The following is a 13,962-nucleotide window of genomic DNA, read 5'->3' as shown; positions in this document are numbered from 1 at the left end:
AATGAAAGACAATAAATACATACATACCCCTATATATTCAAATGTCAAAGGGACTCAGGAGATATTCATGTTTTTACATAGGTATTTATATGGAAATATGTAATAAGATGCTTAATACATAATTATAGTAAAATATAAACGATGTCTAAAAATAAGAAAGGACAAAAGTCGTTGTTACAAAAGGAAACATATTCCCTCTAGAAGTCTATTCTTTTTTATAAAGCCTCCAGTCACTTTGACATTGATTATTTTTCTATCAAGAAGAAAATATTTATTTGCTCGCTGAACAGATATTTATTTGATACCTGTCATGATCAAAACTCTCCCTTCAGGAACTTAGAATCCTGAGGATTCAGGAGCCAAACATTTCCAAAAATAACTGTTACCAGCCAGGCTGCCACTAGTGGTTTTAATAAAGGGCTATGGAAGGGCTATAGCATAACAGAGGGGAAATGATGACTTCTGACCTCTGTATCTGGGGAAGCTTCCTAGAGGAGGCAGGATTTGAGCTTTTTGAAAAGAATTTGATAGGTAGTTACTGGAGAAAGGACACCTTTTTTTTTTTTTTTTGAAACCAAATTCCTAGGATCTCCACATTCCTGGGATTGCCAGGGTCAGCGTGCATGCAGTGTTTGGAGCCCCGTTTCTGGTTGTGGGGAGTTTGGAGGATTTTGAGCAGAGAAATAAGATGGTCAGATAACACACTGGCAGTGTGGAAAATTTATCAGAGGGGGAGTTCAGAAAAAGGACCCTGGTAGGGGCTGACGCTGTGGTCCAGGCTAGGACCTGAACTGGACAAGGACAATTAGAAGTAAAGAATGGATGCAAGATAAATAATGGAGGAAGAACTCATGGCTTGACTGTGTTTCGGGCATTAAAACCGGGGTGAGAAGAAGGAGAAACAGGAAACTTAGCATCTGGCTAAGTTATTGCTCTCTTCTCCCCACAAAAGCCTGGGCCATTTTAGGCTGTCAGGGAAATGACCAAACTGCTTTCTGCAGCCAGCCAGAGCCTCTGGCTTCCCAGAAAGCTCTCTTGCGCCATCTGGTAGAGGGTGTCTCCATGTTGCCTTTGTCTGGGAGAATCTCACCCACTCTCAGATGAATCATGGACATTTGAGCTCTGCGGGACTCTCCTGCTGCTCACACAGCCCCTGGCCTCCCTGTTTCTGATTAGGTTATACCGCCAGGCTCATGGTCGTTCTTCAATGACTCAAGCCCAGGATTTCCACCATTTCCTTTGCTAGAGAAGTAGGTTTTTGGTTACTCTATTTTAATTAATTAATTAATTGTTAATTAATTAATTAATTTTGGTTACTTTATTTTATTGCATTGCTCCCAATCATTGTACTCAGATCACCTTTAAAGAACTGCTTCCCCTAGACGCTGGTGGCAGCTTAATAAGCACACAGACAACATGGCAGGAAGAAGTTATCTGACCCCGAGCTTAGCAACCATAGAGCCAAATGACCAACATCTTTAGAAGTCAACTATTCTTAAAGTCTCTGCGGTGCTAGTTGCTCACTAAAAAAGGAAAGGTGTCCACAAGGGCCTCATTAATTTCTCATGGTCAGAGGACCTTAACAGTGTTAGGCTATCTAAACAGAGGCAAAGAGACAATGCAAGGCAGTCTCAGAACTATGTTCCTTCAATTCTTTTATTTTCAGAGAGGTGTGTATAAGAGGGAGTTAAGAAACCAACAAAAATTTAAGTGGATGGAGACAACTAGAGAGGGCAGTTACTCCCCTCACCCACATGAGGTCATCATTGACAGCCCCAATCACCAGCAATTGCAATCTCCAGGGCCATTTCCACTAACTGTAATACATTTTCTATTAGCAAAGAACTTAATCCAGATCTAGAATGGTCAGTGTTTGTGAGGCTTGCATCCAGGTGCATAAAGAGACCACTTCTCTAATGTGGCCTGGGCATTTTGGGGAGGAAAGGAGAAGCGTGGTCAGAAACAAAAAATGGCGGTGGTGGAAAGGGAACTGGCTGGCCTGTGCTTTAGGGCAGAAAGAAGAACCAGAGCTGGATAACAGAGAACCCATGTGTAGCTGTAAGGCTCTTACCTCCATTTCTCTTAACATCTCTCTAGAGTCAACATTTATGCCTCCTATATTTTTCTCAGTTTCCCACCCAGCCCCATGGAGCCTTGACCAAGCCTGTTCTGGCATGTTGGGTTGGTGAGGGTAAAGGGGGAGATCTCACTCTGCTTACAGTGGTGAGTGGAGAAATGTGTTCCTGGAACCACACATAGTATAGTCAGTAGACATCTTTTTCTTTAAGGACACTGAGCTGACTAGCTCTGGTGGCCTGGATCTGAGAGTCTAAGCACCACAAATAATGTTATTGTTATGGGAGTTCCCAACAACCAACTGACAAACTTTGGGTCTTCCCCGTGCACCAAATTCTTGGAGAGAGGCAGGCATTGCACCCAAGTACTCAGAATTGCAATCCTGTTATTGTCTGTTTCCTGGTTCGAGCTACCCAGCTGTGACTATGCTTTCCATTGGAGGGTGTCATCCATAGCATCTCAGAGAGGTGTGAGGGAGAAGTCAGTTATTGTTTTAGTGAAACGTGCTGCCAGGAAAGAAAGCTGTAGCAACCGATACTTCCAATGATACAAATGCTCAGAAATGGTCTCTTTTCAGTGCTTTTGTATGAAACAAGATACACACCAGGGCAGGAAATGAGTCTCCCTGCAGGCTACACTGCAAGTGATGGGTGGGTAGAAGTCAGGAGAATGGGAATCTGCTATTATTTAAACCCATTTTGTTCTTCTCTTTGTTAGATCTCCAAACATTCACCCATTAAGTGCCACTTGTCCATAAAGATCTAAGGGTTGTCTCCCACCCCCCTTCCTCAGGCTGGGGGTTTCTCTGCTGGAGGTCATTAGTATAGGGACTGAGTAATTAGGGATAATCCAGGCCAGAAATTAAGACTACAGTTCATTCTGTTTCCTTATGTGTTGGGAGGGCCACTGGAAATAATGGAAACCCCTCTACGCTGACAATGGATGACACTGAAAACCCTGACAAATGTTGGGCAGAGGAAAGATGAAGTTATAGGTATTATGTGATAGCTCCACTAAACAGCCCCTACCTCTGGCTGTATCCAGTGGTCAAAAGCAGAGAGAATTGTGTGTTCTGTACACTAAGAACACTTGCCATTCCAAGACATTGTGCTCCTTTCCTTGGTGAGTGGATGTGGCACAACCACAGAAATCTAAGATGAAAGAGTTGCTTCTTTGCTTGATTCCTCCCCCACCCCCCAACCTCTCCTCCTGCCTGTGCTGGGCAGGAGACAGTGACCGGATGGGGCTGTGGTTTAGATCAGAAATGAGATATGCAGGCCAGGAACTTGAGTGCCCCAGGTGTGTGTGGATGGGCCAAGGTAGGGGTGCAGTGGGAGGAGGGTGTTTGAAATGCAGTGATGTTCAAGTCATCAAAACGGAGACTGTGAGCAGGTGCCAATCAGGCTGACCAAGGAGACAGAAATGCTGTTGAATCCCCAAAGACATGGAAGGCTGAGAAGAACGAACTTTCTCCTCCTTGTTCCTAAGGGTGTGTTTTACGTGGTCTCCCACTCAATCGGCAAGGATTAGTCATAATGGCAATTCTAAGAGGACCAAAATGATTGTATACACACGCCCTTGTGAACTAGGTGGCAGATATCCTAATACTTGCACTTAACATGGGGCAGCCTGGTGACTGATTGACTGGGTTGGGTTGGCAACAGCTACTGAGTTTCGTATAATAATAATAGTAATATTAATAACCACAAGCAAAGCAACCCCCTGAGTGCCTGCCATGTGCCAGGCACTGTGCTAGGAGTTTCACTATATGATCCAATTTAACCCTGTACAATTAGTGTTGCAATCCCCCTTCATATAAGAGGAAACTAAGACCAAAAGTTCAGATAACTTTATATGATTCTAACTCGACCTCTATCTAATTCCAAAGCCTCTTTTCATGGAGCATTAAAGTCAAGCAGAAAAGCATGGAGATGTGCAAGAACCTGGATTGGGAAAGAGGGCAGGGTTTGTTGGAGTAGGGTCTGCCTCTCACTACACTCTTGGCCTGTAAAGAGCAAGGCACTCCAGTGTTTCCTGAGCGGAGATAAAAGGCACCGTAAGTGGTGGAATTAGTGCTCTCCAATAAATACCTAGTACAATAGGAAAGTGGCTCGAGCACACTCAAAGCTTCAATTACATGAGGTGGAGTGAGAGAGAGAAGTGGGACGATTGCAGGATGTGCAGAGCCGTCTCCTCCCTAGTGGGCTAGGCCCTGCTAGGGTGTGAATAAGCCGGAGCCCTTTGCTTTGAAGTCTCTGCTTGTTTTGGCCACGACACAGCACTCCCGTAGCTGACATAAATCAGAATAGCCTCCCATGTGCATCCTTCCCACTCCCTTTTCTTTCTGGGTTTTATGACCAATGGGCTCTCTTTTTCAACACTGCTGAGATGATGGCTGCATGCTTTTGTTTATCCGTGCACATTCTTAATCTATATTTGTTCCTGATTCTCCCCCCCATGTGACTTATGCACTTGCCTGTCTTCAGTATCGATTGGAATTTGTATCATTGTCATGCACACACAGAAGGCACATTTGGTGGTATCTCAAGCTGCATGCTTCTAAAGCCCCAGAACTGTCATATTGAGTTGTAGGAAATATAACATGTATCCCAAACCAATAGCAGATTCCCCACCACGGGGCACACACAGCCCAAAGGCTCAGGTGCAATGATACAAGCCTGACATAGCCAATACGTAGGCGACCAGACCATTAAACTATAATTAGGTCATTATAATTATTGAACACCAAACAGCATGATAATAGTAGAAGTTGTGGCTCTCACATTTTATATCTCACCTGGGATCAAATTAGTAGCCTATTCAGTCTATGGGCCCTGAGTAATAGCTGCTGTTCTGAGGAAAGCATCCATTTCTATCACAACTGCTGGGTGCACAGTTTGACAGAGGCAAGGACACTTCCCTTGTGGAAAAGGAAATTGATATGACATTGATGCACTGAAAACTATAGTTGTCAAAAGGCCTTTTAAAAACCCAAGTTCTACTTTTGGCCTCTAAAACACAAAGGAAATAAAATATTGACAGTTATCATAAAATGTCCTTTATTTTGAAACAGGCTGTTTTGGAGAGATGGGTATATAAATACCTGAGATGCAGAAATGTGTTTATATTTCAATATATGTCAATAGACAAATAGGCACTCAGGGAACCAGGGTCACTAAGTGTTTTTAGGAATTTATGAAGAAATTGTGATGGTTTTTATTGCAACTTCAGATTTTAGCGGCTAGCCCACATGCGTGGGAAAGCTGAATTATCTTCTTGCCTCTACAGTAATCTTTTTTTCCCACTTGTTTTCCCCTTTCTTCTCAGGACTCTGAACTCGCCAAGTTATCAAAAAGCCAAGATGTTGGTATTACTGGCTGGCATCTTTGTGGTCCACATCGCCACCGTCATTATGCTATTTGTCTCCACCATTGCCAATGTGAGTAACGTTCTTTCGTTCATTCATTCTTCCAGTAGTTATTTAAATATTTACATAAAATGCTACAAAGGACATTTAAGCAACAATCCCTGCCCTTCATGAATTTTCAGCTTAGCTGTAGAAAAAAATAAACACACACTTGCACTTCAAATAACTCAATAACAGGAGATAAAAGTCAGTGTCTGCATGAAGCCCTAGAGGCTGGAGAACTCAAGGAGACTTCTTCAGTTTCTCCAGGAGTTTTCTCAGCTGGGGTGGAGCTTGGAGGACTGCTGGATGGCTGGGCTTTCTCCTGGCTTAAGATGAACAGTGGGAGGAGCATAGGGATCCATTCCAGGCAGGAGGCTCACCAAGGGGCCCAGGTGGGAGGGACAGGCTTTGTTCAGGGCATAATGAGGACACCCAAGGGTCAGGGGCAGACCTTCCCTTCCTTCGGGGAACCTCGATTAGAAGGAGAAACGGGAGTGAGATGAGAAGCTCTGGTTGCCAGACTGACATATTCAAGCTCCCAGCAGAGAGTAGTAGCGTGTGAAAGTGGAATTTTGCAAGATTATCACTCACTCAAGCAAAACAACATAAAAATATTATGGAGAGAATCAAGTCCCTTCTCTCTGAACCTCGAGCTATTCCGCCCTCTAGTGCTGGTTTGTAGCATCCAATTTGCTTTCCTAGTGCTTTTCTCAGAAAAAAACAAGACAGCTCCTTGGATGCAAAAAACAAAACCACCAGTTGCTAGATAGGAAAATGGTGGTTCCAGAATCTGCTCAGGTTCCTGTTACAGTTAAGGGATAAATGGGTTTTAAAGCTCAGATAGAAGAGTTTTGCCAACATTAGTGGGTGTGATTATAAGCAAGGCTAATGTAAGCAAGATGGTGATAAGATGCAGCCTCCTCCAGATTGTAATTCAGCCATTTGAACGCCAATCCCTGAGTCTCTCAGGATAACAGGTCTGATAAATGACTTCAGACTATAGTAGTGGATGCTGAAGTGCTGAAAATTGAACCAGGGGCAGGCAATTGCACGTCCTTGGCCTTGCCTTTCCAGTAACGTGCATTTTAGCAGCAGACACTCCTTGTGGACAGAGTTGGATGTTTATTTTCCATTCCAGAGGGATAACTGCGTTTCTTGGGCCCAGTAAGAAGGGGAGCTGGTCACTTTTCCATTTTCAACTGCCCCACAGTAAAGCTCTTGCTGTACTATTTTGCTATGAAATTACTTTGCATGTTGTGACAATCAAAGTTTGATTCTCCTGTTTAGATGAAAGTGGCTTATTAACCACCCAGGCTTATTGCTGTTTTCCTAGTTACCCTTGTGTTCCTTAGTTGTCACCAGCTGGAAAATTTTCCTTAATTTTTTTTCCTTTTTAGCCAGGCCCTTACATGATACAGTCTAGAGAGAGTGCATGAATTGTGCACACTTAAAACCAATATCTTCATCCAGGCTTGCCATTTCTTAGAACCTTAGAATTTTAAACTACTGTGGTTAAATTATTCCCCCCCCCCCCCCCCCCCACAACTGATGAGGAATGTGAAGCACAGGAAGGCTAGGTGATTTTCCCTTGGTCACACAGTCTTCCCTATTCTCTTGGGACCTTTGTGACTTCAGTCTTAGTCGAATATTATTTCCACCAAGGGATGGGTGGCATAGCCATATTTATGGCTAACGATGGTGTCTTGCTTACGATTTGGTCCTGACAGAAGCTTACTTGGTATTTCTTTTAAAGCAGAGGGTCAGTTTTTAAATGACTTTTTGTTTTCTCCTGGTTTCAGGTCTGGGTGGTTTCAGATTTTGGAAAAGCATCAGTAGGTCTTTGGAAAAACTGTACCCAAGGTAACTGCGATGGAACCCTGATCTACGCCGATGAAGGTATCTATAAAGATTGTATTCAGTGCTCACAATTCATGCGATCGGGGAAGTGTCCAGCCTGTCGGGAACTGGTTGGCCTGACCCCCTTGCTCTCCTTCCCCTGTGTCTACAGATGCAATCAAGGCAGTGCAGGCCTTCATGATCCTTTCCATCATCTTCTCTGTCATCTCCCTCGTGGTCTTCGTGTTCCAGCTCTTCACCATGGAGAAGGGAAACCGCTTCTTCCTCTCGGGGGCCACCATGCTGGTGTGCTGTGAGTATCTCAGGCGCTGACTCCAGTTCACCCAGGCAGAGATTTTAAGAAGATCTTACCAGGGGTGCTCCTGGCAACTTGAACAGATGAGCATGTGGCTCCGGTTATTTATTCTTTTTGAGAACCTCTGATAGCTGCTTAGAATAAGAACCCTCATCTGCTTCATTGTTTAAGTCTAGTGCTCTGAGGCAGCCCCCGAGTGGTGGGCCGCCCACCAGGGGCACTTGTGCACAAGATGCTCGAAGGGGGTTGACGGGTGGGAGTCCTTGAAAGATAAAACCGCTGCCACAGTGCTCTCAGCGATCACCACTCTCCTCCTTCATTCTTCCCACACATGTAGTCTGGTGGCATGCTTACAGCCCGGGCAGCCTGCCTACATGTGCTGGGTCTTGGACACAAGTGTCTGTGCTTCACACTTGCAGCTACCAACCCAGTGCAGGTGCGAGAGCCCAAGCACCTCTAACTGACCAACAGGACCACCGAGCTCAGATCAGGGCGGATCCACCGAACTACTCTTTGGGGCCAGCCAGCCAGATTTCACCTTCCCATTGCAGATGAGAGAACTAGGATCTTTTAAAGATTATAAAACCTGTTCTTGGTTTTAATGTAAAAAAAAAGAAAAGAAAAGAAAAGAAAGAACCAAAATAACCCCACAAACAAACAACAAAACCTGAACTTTTTTTTCCCTTGCAGGGCTATGCATTATGGTCGGGGCGTCCATCTTCACTCATCATTACGCGGGTTATGGGGTCATATACTCCAGAAGTCACCACGGCTACTGCTTCATCCTGACCTGGATCTGCTTCTGCTTCAGCTTCATCATTGGCATTCTCTATCTGGTGCTGAGAAAGAAATAAAGCTGAACACATTTATGGGGATCTGGGGGGTGGGGAGGAGGAAGCCGTGGAATCTGGGAGGGAAATGAAAGTTGCTCTGCAGGAAAAGCCAAGACAGGGGAGGGGGGAGGGGGACATGAGGGTGGGAGAGGCTGAAACCCAAACAGTTACTCAGGAGGTTCTCTACTGCCGAGACCCTGCCCTAGGGAGAAAGAAGTTGGCTAGAACTTCGATGCTCCCTTGATGTGGGCCAGAGAGCCTCTCTCCAGCCACCAGACTTGGCCTCCAGCTGTTCTCAGTTACACTTGCTGCCCGGGGCCCCCACCAGCTGCCACACCACTGGTTCCACTTCCGAGGGTGAATTCTAGGTTTTGCACTGTGGTGCTCAGACCTACTGCACCAAGTTAAAATAGCGGTACAAGTTCCGGCAAGGGCAGATATTGTTTTTGTACTGAATATGCTAACCCTGGAAGCCATCCCACCCTCCTGACCCAAAGCAAAACATCACATTCCAGTCTGAAGAGCCCACAGGAGGCTTTAGCCCGTGAACAATTATTCTCTTTAGAACAGATATCCAGCTCTGTGGGATTCAGTGGTATTTGTGACAAAAATGGTAGGAAGGGATATAGTCATGAAGCCAAGTTGGTGGGTTAGTTAAATCAAGAAAGAGAAGTTTTCACCATGGAAGGCCTGGGGAGATGGTCAGAACCCAGACCAGACCTCACACAGCTGTCCCTCACAGAGACCTCTTGCTATGGACTTCGCTAGGCCTCTCGCTTAAAGCCAAGGCAGCTCTTCTGGAGTTTCTGTAAAGCCACTAATGACCAATTCTGTGGTGAAAGCAACACACAAATTATGGGATCACAGGGCAGTCTTGCAACAATGCTATATTAGGGTTATGATTTTAGGATTCCCTCTCCATGCAGTCAGTGATTCTTTTAAGTATATAACGAGAGAGAGACGGACATAGCTCCTTGTAACACAATCTGTTACTCTCCCTCTAAATTATAAAAATTTCAGAATGTTTTATCTAATTATCCATATTGGGGACCAGGACTCCTAGGCTCAGTGGCAACTCTGGCTTTGACACTGGCTGGAGTGGTCACCTTTCCAGAAAACCTGCCTATCCTGCTTCATGGGTGAGGCAAAACACTTCTGGAAGCTTATTGAAACACACACAAACCAAAACCAAACAACAGGCCCTTGGGTGAAAGGTGCTGTGTCATTGCAAAGTGTTAGATTTAAGTCATCCTAGATTTAAGTCATGATAAGAAGAGTGCCTGTGCTCCCAGGAAAATAAGAAAATTTCTGTGAGATAAATAAAAATATAGGTGATGGGCAGATAGTTTCTTTAAGGAAAACACACACACGCAAACTCTTGTGGTGCCCAGTCAGATGGTAATTGATCTGTCTGTTGCCACAGAGCATTTCTATATAGGACTTAGAAGTAGTATGTTACTCCCTGTTAAGCGGGCACTGCTCTGGCCTGGAGCAGCTATTTTAAGCCATCTCAGATTCTGCCTAAAGGGTTTATTTTAGGAAGCCATTTCCTTTATCACCCTAAGAAGATCTACCCTAGGGAGAATCTGAGACATCTTGCCTACTTTTCTTTTCCTAGCTCTCTCCTCATCCCATTTCTTATATACTTTTCTTTTTTGGGGAGTTGTCATGGCATGATTGCTGGTATTTATGTAAAAGGACTTATTAAGTATATTTCTCTTTGTTCACTCTGGTTAAGGGAATGTTGAGGACAGACTACAGAATTCTCTGGGCTGTAGGTAGGGAGGTGGGGAAGCAAAAACTATGGGATAATAAACTTTTTAATTATCATTTAATTATTACATGATTATAGAAGGCTGTGTTATATGCAGAAGCATACTTACATATCAGATATAGCCAAAAGAGATAATCACATTATGTTAAAAAGTCAAACTATGACTGGAGTGAACCATGTATTCCTATGTCTTTTATTTTGTTTCTGTGCCATTTATGTCTCATGTAACTTGCATTACATTGGTGGGTTGTTCTAGTACTGTATTTGGCTTTTTCTTTAATAGGTTGATATTTCATATACTATAATTGTAAATATTTTGATACAAATGTTTATAACTCTAGGGATATAAAAACAGATTCTGATTCCCTTCACTGTGTGAATGTTTTCTTTTGAGAAAATAGAGAAAAATATGGATAGCAGTTACATTTATTCCTAATTAAGTTGTCAATCAGTTTGATTTGGACAACTTGGCATTTATTCAAGACATGAAACTACTTTCTGGTAATACATTAGGCATTTCTACAATAACTCTTTCAGGCAATTGAATGTTATTAAGTATAGTTTTAGCTTACTTTAATTAAACCTCTTAAGCACAAAATGGAACTTCATGAGCTAATACATTAGGGAGAGGTTATGATCTTAAATCAGAATGGCTTATGACATTTAAAAAACAGAGATACTTGCAAAGTTTCTTTGAAATAGCCAACTCCTCTAATGTGTCTTCAATATATAAAGCAATTCACAAAGGTATGCAACATATATTTGCAGGAGCCCATTTACTGCATAAACTGGGGCATATCTGTATGGGCTCTTTGAGAAAAGAAAAGTTTTACTGCTTTCTGTGAGCCATAAGGACTGGAATCAATGCTAGAAAATAGGGTAGATACTGTGTGCCCAAGCACCACTTCAACACCAATATGATAAGAATAGTTTTAATGTGAAGTTGGCAATCTTTCAGCTCCCTATGGTCTTGGATGAAATGGATTCAATGAATAATACACAAAAAATACACAAAGGAACCTTAAAATCAAACTTTAACACATTTTAAATTTAATTAATTAAATAGCATTAATTATTGAGACCTTCTTGGAGACCTATATGATTTCTTAGATTGCTTCTGGGATACCATTATAAGAAGCTACTCCTCTCCCTTAGGTCTCCCAATAATTCTTCCCCCCGTCCCCATGTCACATGCCCAGTTATGGATCAGACCTCCACAGTGTTCCTTCTTCCCTTCTGCCTGTAGGTCTTTAGTCAGAATCTCCAATAAACTCCTAGCCCTGCCTAAATTGTCCTGCTCTGCCAAGATGGAATCTTCTACTTCAAAGACCTTGATAGTGAATGGGGGTATATTAATAGGGATTCTCCAGAGAAACAGAACCAATAGGATATGTGTGTGTGTAAAGAGATTTATTTTAAGAAATTCACTCACATGATTATGGAGGCAGACAAGCCCAAAATCTGCAGGGGGGGAGGGGCCCTGGCAGGCTAGAGATCTAGAGAAGAGCCTATGCTGGGGTTCAAGTCCAAAGGCTGTCTGCTGGCAGAATACTCCCTTGTTTAGGGAAGGTCAGTCTTTTTGTCTTATTCAGGCTTCCAACTGGTTGAATGAGGCCCACCACACTATAGGGGGCAACCTGTTTTACTCAGAGTTCACGGATTTAAATGTTAATTTAATCCAAAACACTTTCACAGAAACATCCAGAATAACATTTGACCATGTATCTGGGCATCATGGCCCAGTTAAGCTGACACATCAAATTAACCATCACAGTGGCTAGAGGTGGGGGCATTCTTATCAAGGATAAGACACTGGCTTACTAAATATTTTCAGAAATGATTTAAAAGAAGCTTAAACAGTGTTTACAGTTGACAGCTCTCTTCAGTGGTGAAATAGTAAAATGGGGGTCAACTTGCAAGATGATCTTAGACATCTGTGAGAAGACAGAAAATTGTCAGTCTTTTCTATAGCTTAATAACTATTTGTTGAATTAACTGTCTTAGGAAAAATCAGATTGAATTGAACATTGAAGTATTTAATTGAGTTAATTAATTAATTAAATACTCTTAGAAGAAATTGTTCTAAATGACAAGGATAGGGAAGATGAGCTACAGAGCTCCCCATTACCACTCAAGAATGGGACCTACGGGCAAATGACAACTTATTTATTCATCCAAGTGATAAACTTGAGGTACCAAATGGTTAATAGACAGCTACACCACTCTGCTTTGGACTCAGCCATTATAGTTCCAGTGCAACCCTCCACTGGCTTTCAGGCACAGAAAAAATATTTCAGAAAGGCCTTGAAAGAAGGCATATGACTAAGAGGATATTGTTCAGGACTCCACACTTAAAATGAGAAGCTGTCTTCCATGTTGAGTGAGAAATAGCCAGAATACACCAAAATACAGGTAAAGAGTGCTCTAGCAAAATAAAAAAATATATAAATGAGTTTAAAAGAAGGTTTCATTATGGGGAACAGAGGGGAAAGGGGTCGGGTGATGAGTGGCAGGATAAAAAGAGAACTCACTTTTGGAGTAGATCTTAAGGAGGAGTGATTCATTTTTAAAGACGTTCTTGCAGTCCAGAGGAGCAGGCAGCTCCTGAGCACACAAGAATAAGGAAGGCTCCACCTTGATTATGTGGAGTCCAAGGAGAGGAGTATTTGGAGTCTCACCTGGCATTATTTCTGTAAGGAGACACGTGGGGTCTACTCATGGGGCAGGGGGTGACCACTGGGTGCTAGATGCTATGTTTAGAGGCTGGGGGAAAATATCAAGCAGACATGTTTCCTGTTTTACAGTCTAGTTTGGGGGTAAGTCTCCTACCTGGCGAAAATGGAAGGGGCTCTGAGGGAGCAGAGGAGATAGGAAGAATTGCCACCTCAAGAAGGAGATAGAAAGTAGAAGAATGGAGATAAGAGGACAGAAGAGATTCACCTAAATGCATCTTTTACCTCCCCAAATCTCCCTGCCCCAAAGGCCAATCTCACTGACTTCTATCTGGATAACTGCAGGTGGAAACATTCCACTTCATACCTGTCCTTGATGCTGATATCAGGATGGGTACGGAGGGATCCTTCTATTAATGACAGGCAGCCAATGCAGGGATGGGAGGACCAGAATTCCAGCATAGGATGCCAATGCGTATAACCTTATGGTAGGTTCACAGCCAGCCTTCCTTACTGTGCACTTCTGACTCCATCCCTCATCCTGACAGACCCTGTGTGCATATGTGTGGAGACCCCAGCCCACACATCCAAGACTAATTCTCACCCATCTCCTATCCTGCAAATGGCTGCCCTTCAATGTTCTTGATCTAATCCCATAAGAACTACAAACTCAACCCATTAGGCCTCTCCCCCCCCCCCCCTTCTTTTGCATTCCTGGTCTCAGGAAATAACCACCTATCACTAACATGCACTGGCCAGAAACACAATCGTCATTCATATTCCTCTTTCTCCCTCATTCTTTACATCTAATTAGTAACTGTAGCTCGTTGATTCTAATTCCTAAATATTTCTTTTTTTAAAATTTATCTTTATTGTTGGAATTATTAAAAATGTCCCCTTCCCCCCCCCATTGATCCCCTCCACCCAGCATGCCCCCCTCCAGGCCTTCACCACACTATTGTCTGTGTCCATGGGTTATGCATATAAGTTCTTAGGTTATTTTCTCCCCACCCTTTCCACTGCTGCCTTCCCTCTGAGATTCGTCA

At 43.2% G+C, this 13,962-nt stretch overlaps 1 protein-coding gene across 2 annotated transcripts in view; it reads left to right on the top strand.

Annotated features, from left to right (window-relative positions):
* Nucleotides 1-10,615, top strand: part of EMP1 (epithelial membrane protein 1) — a 96,292-nt gene extending 85,677 nt beyond the window's left edge. For both annotated transcript variants that reach the window (XM_081127677.1, XM_081127676.1), the window contains 4 exons: nucleotides 5,404-5,515; nucleotides 7,285-7,381; nucleotides 7,494-7,634; nucleotides 8,328-10,615. In XM_081127677.1, the coding sequence (XP_080983803.1) occupies nucleotides 5,438-5,515; nucleotides 7,285-7,381; nucleotides 7,494-7,634; nucleotides 8,328-8,491 (480 nt within the window). In that variant the 5' untranslated portion in view covers nucleotides 5,404-5,437 and the 3' untranslated portion in view covers nucleotides 8,492-10,615. The remainder of the gene's footprint in view (nucleotides 1-5,403; nucleotides 5,516-7,284; nucleotides 7,382-7,493; nucleotides 7,635-8,327) is intronic.
* The last annotated feature ends 3,347 nt before the right edge of the window (nucleotides 10,616-13,962 follow it).

This window comes from Miniopterus schreibersii (genome assembly GCF_964146895.1).
Source record: "Miniopterus schreibersii genome assembly, chromosome: 2".
Lineage (NCBI taxonomy): Eukaryota > Metazoa > Chordata > Mammalia > Chiroptera > Miniopteridae > Miniopterus > Miniopterus schreibersii.
The sequence above is the reverse complement of the archived record's forward strand: the minus strand, read 5'-3'. Positions and strand labels throughout refer to the sequence as shown.